The sequence below is a fragment of the Haliotis rubra genome, unplaced genomic scaffold (assembly GCF_003918875.1).
Source record: "Haliotis rubra isolate DU_JTF1 unplaced genomic scaffold, ASM391887v1 Scf189, whole genome shotgun sequence".
NCBI lineage: Eukaryota > Metazoa > Mollusca > Gastropoda > Lepetellida > Haliotidae > Haliotis > Haliotis rubra.
In genome coordinates this window covers 1200537-1216450 of record NW_025765880.1, presented here as the reverse complement: position 1 = coordinate 1216450, position 15914 = coordinate 1200537, and the positions used below count along the sequence as shown (strand labels likewise).

At 39.4% G+C, this 15914-nt stretch overlaps 1 protein-coding gene across 1 annotated transcript; it reads left to right on the top strand.

The window, feature by feature from the left end:
* Positions 1–4274: 4274 nt before the first annotated feature.
* LOC124274236 (carboxylesterase 5A-like) lies at positions 4275–14276 on the top strand. Its single transcript, XM_046709577.1, has 10 exons — positions 4275–4670; positions 4974–5043; positions 6692–6830; positions 7593–7778; positions 8434–8627; positions 9776–9920; positions 10198–10367; positions 10951–11080; positions 12989–13163; positions 14011–14276. The coding sequence occupies exons 1-10, from the start codon at positions 4378–4380 to the stop codon at positions 14213–14215; spliced, it is 1707 nt and encodes a 568-aa protein (XP_046565533.1). The 5' UTR covers positions 4275–4377; the 3' UTR covers positions 14216–14276.
* Positions 14277–15914: the final 1638 nt, after the last annotated feature.

Below are 15914 nucleotides of genomic sequence, written 5' to 3'. Positions count from 1 at the left end.
AACAACAAGTCAATCAATAGATTCTATTAGCAAATCATTAGATGAACAGTGTAATTGCGCAAGGCTTATTCTGAATTTTCTTGCGTTTAACACTGACAGATACTGTTCTTTGTGGATAGATTGTTTAATCATTTCATAGTAAAAACTATTGCTGGAAAGAGAAAAGTTTTCATTCCAGTTTTGCATGTACATATTTTTAAGTCGTTGTTTAACAGATAGCAGAAATAACACGTGAGATTTTATATGCTGTTCACACCATGCATTACCAAACCCAATAGAAAATAATCATTCTTTTATGTTTGTGACCACATTCCTTTTCCCATTTCTATCATAAACAATAATCATATTATAACATTTTTGGGGTAATCTGCTAGGAGTCATACTCGATAATTTTTACCAATATTGAACAACTTTCCTATTTGCTTCAGTATATAGGGAATCTACCACACTCCCCATGTACTGCTGAATTAAATGTAGAATTTTCACCCCAAGATATTTCTTACAAGCATATAAATGAACTTTTTTCTATCGGATCGGACGCTTTGATTCCCCAGATCTTAGCCCCATACAAAAGGATAGGGCATATTTTAGCAGCAAAAGTCTCGAAAATAGAGTTGTATGATAAGTCACCAAGTGTTTATATTTCATTTCATAATGCCTATTAAAATCTTTTTACCTTGCAATGAGGCTTGAATTGTATGCATGGATCATGAAAGATGGTTTGTAAAATTAACACCTAAATATTCATATGAATTTCTTACTTCAATAGCATCACCTATGTAATACCATTTTTCACCTTTTGCCAATTTCCACCATTTTTTAAAACAACTATTTTTGTTTTAATTTTATTAACAGTCAATATTTATAATCATTGCAGTAATTGTCTAATTCATTTGTCAAATTTTGTAGAACACCTATTATACTAGAGAAGAGTATGATATCATCAGCAAATAGTAATAAAACTTTTTTGAATTATATCTGGATGTAACTGAATTCCATTTGTACAGTTTCTTTGGATCTGGATCGCCAATTCATTGATGAAAAAGGAAAATAAAAAAGGGCCTAGGATACAGCCTTGTTTGACTCCGATAGTAGTGTCTGACCGATCATTATTATTTCTGACACATATCTTTACATTTTCATATATAATACGCAATATTTTGTTCATTTTAGAACTAACACCGTGTCTAAGTAAAATATTCCATAATTTATCTCCACAAACCGAATCGAACGCCTTTGCAAAATCCACAAAGTGAACATAAAATCTCCCCCCCCTTTTGATTTAAGTATTTCTGTACAATTGTATGTAAAATAAATATGTTATCAGTGGTGGTGTATCCTTCTCTAAAACCGGCTTGTGATTGACTTATTTTATCAAACGTGTCAGCCCAAAAGACTAGCCTTTTATTCAATATGGATGTAAATATCTTACTAAATACGCTCAAGAGAGTATTGCCTCTATAGTTTTCTGTGTTATTCAAGCCACCTTGTTTATGGATCGGGACGACAATACCCACAGACCACGAATTTGAGAAATGTCCATTTTCAAATATCACATTAAAGCTTCAGATTTCATCAGTCTTAAGCGACTTCTTATTGCCTACTTCTTATTGGGCAGAAGTCCATAAACTAAGGGGCACATCTTGTCTTCCACGAAATCACGAATAGTGTATATTTGTGCAAAAATCGATGGACACCTGTCAAAAGTGCCATCGCAAAACCACACCCCTGCTTCTGACAGGAGCCGTATGTTCTCATCCGTGGGGAAGATGAAAGCAGGGAGTCCTCCCCAGATGTTGTCTTGGTGTAGGAGTCTGGGAGGCAACTGACACAGAAAGTATCATGTATATGTGTTATAGTTATTATCTAACTGTGACCCGTAGGCAGTTGGGGTTGATCATGATGATTATGCATTGTTGTTTTAGGAGGTATTTGGGGATTGGATGGTCACATTCCTTTACTTCTCCGGCTGCTTGTCATCGTTCTACTCAGACACCCATGTCATAGCTTGAATATTACCGACTGTAATGTTAAACAATATTTCACTTTAAAATATACTGAAGGTTTTAAATACACTAAACGCCAAAGAAACGTTACCCTCCTACCTTTATGAATTACTGAAAAACTATCAAAGATATGTTAGAAGGTATTAGTATAAAAGAAAGCTTGACAACAAAGCTTTATGCAAATCACGAAACAAAATTCTCGAATGCATTCATATTTAGGTGAAATGCATCTTTTTCAGAAGAGTTAAATTGTCCTATTTTCGTCCATGCCTAAATAAACCAATAACTGATTTAGATGTCCAAAAGAAAGATTGAAATAAAATTCTGCTTTAGGACAAAGATAAACCGCTTAAAGTCACCATTTTTCAACTATTAAAACAATACACAACTGTTGTAGAGTGTGCAAATAATCATTCCTATGATTTCAGTCTTTTAAAACATTTTCTGCTGATTTGCATAAGTGAAATCAAGTAAAACGTGTCTTTGATATTGTGAAAAAATGTTTAGGAATATGTATACTTAACTTTGTTTACATTTTTGCTTGCTAAGTGACATTTTTCCATTTTCTGTTTACACATAGCAACACCAATTGCCAAAACGCAGCAATCTTCAAGCAGTATTTGCATCCATTTCACATGTAGAATGATTCTATAGGGTATGAAGAGAGCCTAGAATACATGATACGATACACAAGAACGAGAAATATGCCACGATTAACAGCTGAAGAGAGAGAAAGAGCCATTGGGATGGTGCAGATGGGGTCGACATACAATGCTGTTGCCAACGCCCTCGGATGCCTCAGTATCACGGTTATAAGATTTATTCAGGGCTTCAGACAAACTGGGGTCACCGTAGACAGACCAAGAAGTGGACGTCCACGCACCACAACGCCAGCTGAAGATAGGTACCTCCGTCATTAAGGAAGGAGGGTAACATTTTATTTGGCGTTTAGTGTATATACTTGGATCTACTGAAGGAAGGAAAGAGACATGTAACTTAAACTTCAAAAACTTGCATTATACGATGAGAGTACAGACGATATAGACGTATGTCACTATAGGTGCAGCTGACATACATATCATTGTTGATACCACGCAGGGTCGGATCGAAGGCGATCAGGTCAGTTCCCAGAGCGAGCACGTGTTTCCTGGAATTCCATTGGCCTAACCACCTGTTGGCGATCTACGTTACCTGAGACCGCTTCCAGCTGGTACATGACCAGGGATCGACGATACTACCTTCTTCAGACCAATCAGTGATTCAAGTATATGCATTAAGTAAATATAAACTTGTAAATGTACATTAGATTGAATTGATCATATTTAATCTATTCAAACGTCATTTACAAGTACATGTCATTTCTCCTAAACATGACACATATACTCTTAAAAAATTGATAGGCATAGGTGATTTTGAGAATATTGGACTCATGTAGAAATGAGGAAATCGTCATGCCACGACTGAGTGCCGCCAATCGAAACATCGTCAAAGGCCGCCTTGACACTGGGTCGTCGCAGTCTGCAGTTGCCCGACATTTCAACGTTCATCAGAGCACCATGTCTTAAAAATGAAACATACAACTTTATGGATGACAACCTCTTGATTTATTGCATAGAGCGACGTTTCAATGTAGATTCTTACATCGATATCAGGCTAAACAATCACCATGTCCAGCCTTTGGGATCATTTCCTTGCAAACCAATTCCGCCCAAGATAGCCCGAGAAGCGGCCAAGAGTTACCACCCAAGCCGAGGACCGCTACATCGGGGCTGCTCACTTGCCGCACCGTCTTGCCACAGTGATACGAGTGGCGCTTGAAAAGTTGAGTGAAATATTTTACGTGAGTAATTAATAAATATGAGGCTGGAAATCTGAGGGCACAACCCTATAAAGAAATGAGTGTCTACCTTTGATGGTGGCGATATTTTATTTGCGCTACATTTAGCCTGTGGTTGACTTAACTGTCAAGTTATCATGTTTTGTAATTATTCTGAAATGTTACATTATACATAAACATGGTCTAAACACGCAATGAAACGCTAGCATTCTGGAGATGAAATCAAGTGCAAGATGGTTATATCCACTGATATGGTAATATCCATGAAGGGGTAGTGAAAGTGATCGTGTTATGGACAACTGAGGTGGAGATAGGAAGGCACTGTACAGGAGAAAATCTGCTGTACACGTATTCGACACTGGTTGTACACGTGGTATGGATTGTGACCACATCACCCATTTCTACTTTCATCCAGGCCGGAAACGATTAGAGAATAACAAATGGTGTAGCTCACAAACAGATATATACGACCGATGATAAACTATCAGTGATGTCAAGTCATGTTTCTTATCTCAACCGTACTCTATCACCACGATGCCCCAACTAGGAACACTGCTTCTTCTCAGTCTTTTAATACATGCATGTGCTGTTATTTGTGCAGCTGACACACACATCATTGTTGATACCACGCAGGGTCGGGTCAAAGGCTACCAGATCAGTTCCCAAAGCGGGCATTCTCTACAGGTGTTCCTTGGAATTCCATATGCTGAACCTCCAGTTGGCGATCTACGCTTCTCGAGACCGATTCCAGCTGGTTCATGGCGAGGGATCCACGATGCTACTTTCTACAGATCAATCTGCCCACAAAGATTACAGTCTGTCCAAAGGGTAAATGTTAATCTGTACCTCTATAAAGGACGGTACCTAGATGTGCACTAATCACATTGAAACGTTTTGCGAGAAATTTTCAGATACCTTTCTCTTCCTTCAGTTGGAGTCTTTAAATACATGTTTAGTGATGCCTTTTGGTATTTTGGCACATCTTTTATAATTTTCTTGGGGCATTTCGCAAATTTCCTAAACATTTGGGAACAAACAGTTTCCTTATTGCCTGTTACTGACACAGCTGTTTCATGATTCTATTGCTGTTTAATCATTTCATGTTTCAAGTATCCATGTAACCCATTCAGTTTCAGCTTTGGGTACAACTTCAACAACACAAGTGAGGATTGCTTGTATGTTAATGTCTTCGCACCAACGGTAATTTCATTGGTTTTGTTTTGTTTGTTGTTTAACGCCACACTCAGCAATATTCCAGCTATATGGCGGCGGTCTGTAAATAATGGAGTCTGGACCAGACAATACAGTGATCAACAGCATGAGCATCGATCAGCGCAATTGGGATACGATGTCATGTGTCATGTAAGTCAAGCATGGGTTACTGAAGATCAGTTCTTCAAACGCTTACAGTTCAATGAACCGTGTTTAAGAAGTGAGGAAGTTTGCTGATCATGGACATTTCTTAATGTACAATCTGTTTGCACGATTTCACACTGGCAACCATGATGACAAATAAATCGTTCATTAGCACTGGAAGTATGTGTAGGAGTATGTAATTATGTATATATTAGCAAGTGTATTTTAATTTGTATTTTAATCACTAAGTGTAGCCCTAGCTTAACCACTCAATCTAACCTGCTTCACATTTCACAATAACACAGTCACCCATGTGCCTTCGTTGTCTATTGTTTCTATTGTCTTGCCCCAGCCCCAGGTCCCTTATATTCAATAGCAGGGTTTTTTGTGGCTTGCCCTCTTATGGTCTACACCTCATATCGTCTACACCTTATATCGCCTACATCTCATATCGCCTACACCTCATATCGTCTACACCTCATATCGCCTACACCTCATATCGCCTACACCTCATATCGTCTACACCTCATATCGTCTACGCCCCATATCGTCTACACCTCATATCGCCTACACCTCATATCGTCTACACCCCATATCGCCTACACCTCTAATCGTCTACACCTCTAATCGTCTACACCTCTAATCGTCTACACCTCATATCGCCTACACCTCATATCGTCTACACCTCATATCGTCTACACCCCATATCGTCTACACCTCATATCGCCTACACCTCATATCGTCTACACCTCATATCGCCTACACCTCATATCGCCTACACCTCATATCGTCTACACCTCATATCGCCTACACCTCATATCGTCTACACCTCATATCGTCTACACCTCATATCGTCTACACCTCATATCGCCTACAATAATTATATTGGCCAGTTCTACCACCCCTATCATAATAGTGGATCAGCTTCCATTTTCACTTCAGTCTGTCTGGTCACTGGTCATAGCTCACAACAGCTTATAACAGGTTAGTTTATATTTGGATTGTGTATGTTTTGTCTTCATGTGTAGTGTGTATGTATTATTTCTTAGCTTCCTTTAAAGCATGTATCATGTTACGTGTGGTAAATATAAACCAAATTAACTATCTGTTATATGCAGCATAACTAGGTCTTAGCAATACTTTATATATGTAAGTGTATTGCAGATAAGGGGCGGTGGGGTAGCCTAATGGTTAAAGCGTTGGCTCGTCACGCCGAAGACCCGGGTTCGAATCCTCACATGGGCACAATTTGTGAAGCCCATTTCTGGTGTCCCCCGCCGTGATGTTGCTGGAATATTGCTAAAAGCGGCCTAAAACCAAACTCAGTCGTTCAGTATTGCAGATAATCTTAGATATAGCATTCCCACGAGGATGTTATCTAGCTTATTGTGTAGGTACTACACTTAGTGATTAAAATACAAATTAAAATACACTTGCTAAAATATACATAATTACAAACTCCTACATATAGAATGTTAATTCCATTTTGCAGAATGGCTCCAAGCTCCCCGTGATGGTATGGATTCATGGTGGAGCATACACGCTTGGTTCGGCGTCTGAGTACGACGGTAGAATGTTGGCATCGCAGGATATCGTCGTAGTGACTGTCGACTATAGACTGGGCGTCTTGGGTATGTTGTGTCAAGTCAAAGTCAAAAGGAGCTAACAAAAATGTACAAATGAAGTTTAAAGGGTATTGTGTTCATTCACATTGCATTTTTCTCTGAATACGTGACGTTCTGAGAGATAACTGTGAATAGTAGCGAAATCAGCATTGTCGTAAAAATGTAACATAAATGTACATATTTGTCTGTTTACATCTGGCATGTGTACCCTCTTCTCATGCTCTCCTTTATGGGGGGCGGTGGGGTAGCCTAGTGGTTAAAGCGTCCGCTCGTCACGCCGAAGACCCGGGTTCGATTCCCCACATGGGCACAATGTGTTAAGCCCATTTCTGGTGTCCCCCGCCGTGATATTGCTGGAATATTGCTAAAAGCGACGTAAAACTAAACTCAGTCAGTCAGTCAGTCTCCTTTATGGCTGAAAGTTATCATTCACTGTGATCGAAAATTTACTTTTAATGGGTGTCATCGTTGGATCCAAACCTTATACAACATGTCTGAGGTATGTTCATCTACCATGTCACCTTCTTTTTCCCAAACAACTGAAACATACTGGAACGGTAGGTTGTTTGATTCTGTCGAGAAACACATCTTTGTACATGCAACAATTAGTAGTACTAAGTTCATAGATTAAGGTAGTGTTGGAGACTGTAATGAGGTTTTTTTACCTTGCAAGCTTTGGATAGTGTTTTGGGATGAGTGCCCCTAGTTCCAGATTTCCCGTCTACGGGGGAGGTATCAAGACCTGTGTTTCAGTGCTCTTTGTTTCAGGATTTCTGTCTACGGGAGATGATGCTGCCCCCGGCAACTACGGCCACCTGGACCAGCTGCAGGCCCTCCACTGGGTCAAGGACAACATTGGTCAGTTTGGAGGCGACCCCGACAAGGTTACCATATTTGGGCAAAGCTCAGGAGGAGCAGGTGTCTCCACCCATATGTTTTCTCCACTGGCAAAAGGTAATAATTTCATTTCCTATCTTATGTAACAAACAAACATATTCAATATATAATATACTATCTAGTCAAACGGATTGTTGTCAAAATATACCTCAGACAATATTCATTTACTGAAACAATAGCTAGAAATCAGCCCTTGTTGCAGAACTTTAAAAACTACAAACGTTTAGCTTTATTTCTTCATGGTCTTGCTTCTGCAGCTGACCATATACTGTACCATCCTATCTGGCATTTTGTACGTTCGTCCGGGGAATGATCACTTGCAGTGACAAGAATTCCCATTTCAAAGAAACACTAAAGCCCTTCCTTACATTTCATCTTGAAGTATTTGTATTTATTTATGAATCATCTGCTTCCAATCTGTGTGTTAATATTGTTTGTTTGAAGTCAAATATTTCCAATTGGATGTGAACATTATTGTATTGACCAAGTCAGTTTGATTTTCGTGTTGTTGTACAAGAACACTTTGACTTCATTGTTACAAACTGCAGGATGGTCCATATTTCCTGATGGTAGATACACCATGGTATGTAAGGGATAAAATATACTTGATATTTCCAACACCATAAACAAATGACAAGTTTCCTGTATGTGATATACCGCTGATCTTTGTTTGCTGTATGACGTAATTTGCCCTACACATTTATTTTGCAAGGTTTATTTCGAGGTGTTATCGCACAAAGCGGCATAAGCGTTAGTCCTTTTGCTTTCTACCGCCCTCCTTACAAGGCAAGCGACACAGCCCGCAATCTTGGAAAGATCGTTGGGTGCAACCATTCGTCATCGCAAGCCCTTGTTACCTGCCTCAGAGGAAAATCCACGGACGATCTCGTGAATGCTAGACCGCAGGTAATTGCTGTGATGCTCCCAGACTGATTGTTATCCTGAGTATATTGGTGTGTTTATGTTGCTGTGATATCGGCCCTTGAAAACCTAGTTCTTGACCTGTGACACTGCACTAAACTACACCAGCAGGTGCGTGATCTTTAACACATGGTAAGAAAGCATTAATAAGTTAACAATACAGGATGACGTTTTAGATATGAATACATGCCATTCAGGGCGTGAGTAAGTGTCTATGGTTTACGCCGCTTTAAGCAAGTAATGCGTCAGTTCAAAATGTGAGGTGAGGTGAAATTGGGTTTAACGTCGTGCTTGAGAATATTTCGCTCTTATGACGACGTGCATGCGTGTGTATGTGTATGTGCGGCTGCTTGTACTAGCCCAGACTTAAGCTGGTTTTATAGTGCTAGCCCACTGAGATACCATACCGCAGTGAAGCATGAATACCCCACTCAGACACATTATACTGACTCCGAGCCGACCAGTCCTTGTTGTACCCATTAATGCCGAGCGCCAGGCAGGGACCAACAAGTACCATATTTTAACGTCTTTTGGTATGACGCGGTCGGGGATGGAACCCGCGACCTTCCGCTCTCCCGGCGGACGCTCTAACCACTACACCACGGGGGCGGTCCAGTTCAAAAGGAATAGTATAGTACAGTATCTACAAACTGCACGGAAAGTGTAGATTATGTGCACACAAAATATGTGGCATCGAAACTATTATGCGAAATGAATATCACTGAAAATGGTTACAGCCAAAAGGCTCTGAATAATACTTCCATATTTTTACGCAATACATATATTTGTGACTGTTTGTGAGGTTGATCAGGATCTATAGGCAGCATGGGAACTAGCTAAATACCATTCCCGCCTTGACCGGAAAACTTACTTCATAAAATAGTTAATAAAATATCATTTCAACAACATATGTACTATCATTGATAAACTGTATGTGAAGTTAGTACAGTCAATCTTATAGAGCACAAGCGGATTCAAATGAACCATACACATAGGGTTTTCCCAACCACTATCATAATGGAGAGCGCAGAAAAATTGACATCTACAAAACTACAACCCCACCTTAAACTGTACAAAAAGACGGATGTTATATATTCAAAGCGACCAATGCTGTGTGTTGACTGTACATGTAGGGTGCACCGATGACGTCTACCTACGTTCCGGTGGTTGATGGCTATTATATCCTGGATTTCCCAGAGAACTTACTGGGTCAAGGTCACGTCCTTGACCCAGCCTTGATGACTGGTACCGTTTTAAATGAAGGAGCTGATATGATTGGTGAGTGCAAATGTAAAACACAAAGACCGAAGGGTGTAACTATATATATGTGAGCGAGTTGTACTTATATACAGAAATTCAAACAATAATTCACACGAATTGCCACTCTACATGTTTCTCATATGTCCAAGAACAGTTTAGTTGTCTTGTTGATAAACCTGGCGCTTGTTCGTTTACTCACAATGAAACATAAACAGTTGTACGACTACCTTTACTGTCATTTAACACAGGGTCACATAGGTAGATCGTGTATGTTCGTGTTGTATGTCCCTTCAAGATTACATCAGTGGCGTGGAAAAGGGTGTGAGCGCCGAGACTGCCCAACAAGCGATTCATTCTTGGAGCAGGAGATACCTGAATCAAACCACCATTGCATACAAGGCAGCAGCATGTCATTACAACATCCACAGTGCGGATCCTATGGTCAACAGACAGAATCTGATAGCTGTAAGTGACAGGACACCTGACAGTTGTTTTCCTGTTGATCTGTCTAAACAGTTGGTTGGTTTGTTGTTTAACGACGCACTCAGCAATATTCCCGCTATATGACAGCGGTCTGTAAATAATTGAGTCTGGACCAGACAATCGAGTTATCAACAGCATGAGCATCGATCTACGCAATTAGGATACGATGACATGTGTGAACCACCTAAGCGACCCTGACCATCCGATCCCGTTAGTCGGGTAACTGAAGATCAATTTTAACCCTGATCTTCACGGGTGTGATGATGTGACCTGAAATGGTTTTGATTATTTTTTCATGGCTTTCAATCCAAAATAACCTAAACACATAAGAAAAGTGTCTTATAACCATAGTCCTGGTGTCATTGTCAATGTGTGTAATAACTAGCACGTTTTGTGTATGGAATATTCACCAGATTGGACGGATACAAAAGTTCTTTCAGCTGTCATTATTTTGTAGTATTCCGAGTAAGCACGCACTTTAAGCTGTTCTTCAATAGACAGCATGTGCTGGAGTTTGGTAGTGTCCTTCATTGGTGTTTCTGCAGTGAACACCTGACTGTTCCAGTTCTGGTCCGATTACGACTACGTCACACCTAATATCAAGATGGCTGACATGTATCACAAGATTCAACCCAACACCTACATGTACAGCTTCGAATATAGATCTGTCAACCAGCCCGATCCACAGTGGGAAGGTCAGTACTGTGTTGCTGTCAAGCTCCCACACATACCCGGATTGACAAAGGCGTGAGTGAGTTTAGTTTTACGCCGCACTCAGCAATATTCAAGCTATATGGTGGCGGTCTGTAAATAATCGAGTCTGAACCAGACAACCCAGTGATCAACAGCATGAGCATCGATCTTGGCAATTAGGATACGATGACATGTGTCAACCAAATCAGCGAACTTGACCACTCGATCCCGTTAGTCCCCTCTTTACGTACGCATGGGTGTCCAATTCTAACCCAGATCTTCATGGTTCCAAAGGCGTGTCTACCCCAATGTCACCTCACGTACATATAAAGCAACGTCTTCATGTATATCGCACCTTTCACAAAGTGATATGATAGCGATTTGTAACACAACCGAGTCTCTGTCAGACAATCCAGTGACTGACATCATGAGCATCGATCTATGCCATTGAGATACGATGAGACCAATCAATCAACGCAGCGAGTCTGACACCCAACTGATCCGTTAAACGAACCTAAATAAATTTAATAATGAATCGTTGAATGGTGGGTATTCACAAGTACCTTTTCACTCCTTTATGTTTGCAAACTGTTCAATGCATGCTCAAGGACGGCCTAATGTATTCCACAAATGAACAATCACGACTGAGGTGTTAAATCGACAGTAGTGTGTGTTTATCATTTACTGTATCGGCATAACCTTATTAATTACAAACAATAAATAAGTTCTCATCAATTTATGCACGTTGATGTCAAGCTCTGAGTAAATTCATGCTTTACGTATTCACGCCTCGTTGATGTCAAACTTTGAGTAAATTAATATTTTGCGTATTCACGCGTTGTTTATATCAAGCTTTGAGTTAATTAATGCTTTACGTATTCACGTCTTGTTGTTGTCAAACTTTGAGTTAATTAATGCTTTACGTATTCACGTCTTGTTGCTGTCAAGCTTTAAGCGAATTAATGCCTACCGTCTTCATGCCTTTTTGATGTCAAACTGAGTTAATTAATGCCTTACATCTTCATGCCTTGTTGATGTCAAACTGAGTTAATTAATGCCTTACATCTTCATGCCTTGTTGATGTCCAACTGAGTTAATTAATGCCTTACATCTTCATGCCTTGTTGATGTCCAACTGAGTTAATTAATGCCTTACATCTTCATGCCTTGTTGATGTCCAACTGAGTTAATTAATGCCTTACATCTTCATGCCTTGTTGATGTCCAACTGAGTTAATTAATGCCTTACATCTTCAAGCCTTGTTTATGTCCAACTGAGTTAATTAATGCCTTACATCTTCATGCCTTGTTGATGTCCAACTGAGTTAATTAATGCCTTACATCTTCATGCCTTGTTGATGTCAAACTGAGTTAATTAATGCCTTACATCTTCAAGCCTTGTTGATGTCAAACTGAGTTAATTAATGCCCTACCGTCTTCATGCCTTTTTTATGTCAAACTGAGTTAATTAATGCCTTACATCTTCAAGCCTTGTTGATGTCCAACTGAGTTAATTAATGCCCTACCGTCTTCATGCCTTTTTTATGTCCAACTGAGTTAATTAATGCCTTACATCTTCAAGCCTTGTTGATGTCCAACTGAGTTAATTAATGCCTTACATCTTCAAGCCTTGTTGATGTCAAACTGAGTTAATTAATGCCTTACATCTTCAAGCCTTGTTTATGTCCAACTGAGTTAATTAATGCCTTACATCTTCATGCCTTGTTGATGTCCAACTGAGTTAATTAATGCCTTACATCTTCAAGCCTTGTTGATGTCCAACTGAGTTAATTAATGCCTTACATCTTCAAGCCTTGTTGGTGTCCAACTGAGTTAATTAATGCCTTACATCTTCATGCCTTGTTGATGTCAAACTGAGTTAATAATGCCTTACATCTTCATGCCTTTCCAGGTGTACTCCATGCCACTGAACTTTACTATGTATTTGGATGCCCCTTCTCTCACACCATGCCATGTCCATGGAAGGGATGTAATAGGACATGGTGCTCTGGTTGGGGAGTATCTCCTCTAGACAAGACGATCAGCAATGAAATGATGACATTGTGGACAAACTTTGCTAAGAGTCTGTGAGTAGATGGCTACCTTGTATAGCTACTGTGTGGTATCTTTAACTATAAAATGGCATGAAGTGTGATAAGGAACAGTTCAGTTAGTGTGTTCATTCAATGTCAGAGCAAGGAATAGGTTATGTCTGAAATTAGACACAGAAAGCGGAAGTATGCTATACACCCATGTTCTGCATGTTAAAATTTGCATGAAGTGACCTCATTTTGTTAACAAGATCAAGGAGTGTTTATTCAGTTAGGAATTGATGAAAAAATACACAAAAGACAATTCTTCTTACATGTCAACTGTAAGTTTTAGTTTGAAGAAACGTATGATTTGCAAACGTCTATGAAAAAGCTTAGAAAAAAATGAAGCCTATGAAGAACAGAGAAATGAATGAAAATACCCTAACTATAGCTCAATAAGATGGTAATTAAGAATGTGCATTTATGGTGATACCAACTACAACTTCATGCCATGCATAAACACATATAGAAACCAATCCAAATCCTAATCAAAGTAACTAGTTTATGACATGATAAAACAAATATGTAAACATGTGTAAAATTTCAAGAAGGAATACCATGACTATAGTTTGTTTTTGTTTATTTGTTGTTTAACGACACACATTACACCTATAAGGGAGGGATCCGTAAATAATCAAGTCTGACCACACAATCTAGTGATCAACATTATGAGCATCGATCTACGCAACTGGGATACGATGCCTAACCACCCGATCCCGTGCCTCTCTTACGACAAGCATGGGTTGCCGAAGACCAATTCTAACCTGGAGCTAACCAACCAACCAATCAAAGTCTTGCGTCACCTCTTCATGTCCATCATCTTTCTATTTTACCTTCACAGTGATCCTAACTCTGGAGCCAACAGGCATCAGTGGCCGCACTATTCTGTATCTGCAAACCGGTCATACCTTCAGATCAGAGACACATCAGATGTCCAGCAGGGTCTCAGACCATCTGCAGCGAACTTCTGGAATCAATATTTCCCAAACCTCCTTGCAGGAAAGGTGAGGCAGCACGAATGTCATGGTGGAGTCATAATTGGTTGAAAATTGCACAGGTACAAACGCACACTGTTCAGCTATTTTGTATAAAACATGACACCCTATACTTAAATGTTATTTATTTTTATTCATAAATTTAAATTACATTTGTATTAATTTGGCAAAGTTGAAGAAAAATGTCACATTTCCCTGATATGATATCTCCTTGACAAGAAGAAGTTTATTTATTCTTAAAATGTCTTACAGACAGAAGTACAATAAATATCAGAAATCATTATTCCATATTGCTAGGTGAGGTGAGATGTAATTGGGTTTAACATCATACTTATGAATATTTCGCTCATATGACCATGCTTGTGTATGTGTATGTGCGGCTGCTTGTACTAGCCCAGACTTAATCTGGTTTTATAGTGCTAGCCCACTGAGATACCATACTGTAGTTAAGCATGAATACCCCACTCAGACACATTATACTGACTCGAGCCGATCAGTCCTTGTTGTGCACATTAATGCTGAGCGCCAGGCAGGGACCAACAAATACAATATTTTAACGTTTTTTGGTATGACGCGGCTGGGGATCGAACACACACGACCTTCCGCTCTAAGCACTACACAACAACGGAGGCAGTCACATACCGCTAGGATCAATAGAAACCCACTGCTCTTATGCATAGAGGGGACATGGACACCCCAGACGCTGGTTGAAAAAGACATTTGATCCAACAATTCAAGAACATTCATATCATCATGAACACAAATCAAATAATGTTGACAACTTGAATTGCAGTTATGAACGTGAATCATACATGTTCTTACATTCATTTATATCAACAAAGCTTTCCAAAACTTAACAAGCAATCTCTAGAATTATCACAGCACTGATCTGCCCTGGTCATCACATAGTTGCCAGGAGAAGGCAATCACAATCACTGAGACAAACATACCATGTCATGATGTGACATGTCTACACCCTTGTTGTGGGAATTCATCTTTCAATACAGAAGCCCATTTGAAACTCTTAGGGCTATTGCTATACAAAGTGTAGTGTAAACAAAAGAAAGATGGCCCCTATATTGAAAGGTTAAATAATAAGTGAGCAAGTCCCAAAGAAAATGTAACCATATCACAGTCAGGATGATATGGGAAGAATACACCAAGTGCTAATGTCTTAAAATTATGAATACATGTTATATATGGGAGTACACTTTCTCAGTAAAGTACAGATTCTAGCACTTTTGTTAGGTCGAGGACCATCCAAACTTAGAAATCAGCCACTTTGGTGAAACTCCTGAGTGCAGGTATGATGGTGACAACGGGCCAATGATTAAAGCCCACAGTCAATGGCACACCTACGTGATGGGTAAATCTTGACACTGAACCCGTTGACCTGCTGAAAACCAGGCTAACAATCATGACTTACATATCCGGCTTCTCTTAGCATTTAAAAAATATACCATATATATAAATCTGCTAAGAAGATAAATTATTGGTGCTAAGATGATAACATCTTGGCAGATGCTCATTAACATTTAAAAAATGAAATTCAATTTTATGTATTCTAGGCACTATCTTGCCACCCATACGTAAATAAAAAATTGGGTGCCTTACTCATTATAACAACAAGTGTAGAATACAGCACAGCTCACATACCACCGCTTCCCGCTTTGGGACATGGAAATGACTGATATTGATTTGCATAATGTGACAAGGATCAGCAGCTCACAAGACTTCCTCCTTGACGGCA

Excerpts from the sequence above, each read along its gene's own strand:
- LOC124274236 (XM_046709577.1), top strand. The coding sequence starts at position 4,378 with ATGCCCCAACTAGGAACACTGCTTCTTCTCAGTCTTTTAATACATGCA. Across the intron at positions 5,044-6,691 it reads TTAATGTCTTCGCACCAACG|AATGGCTCCAAGCTCCCCGT; the intron begins GTAATTTCATTG and ends TCCATTTTGCAG. Across the intron at positions 11,081-12,988 it reads GCCCGATCCACAGTGGGAAG|GTGTACTCCATGCCACTGAA; the intron begins GTCAGTACTGTG and ends ATGCCTTTCCAG.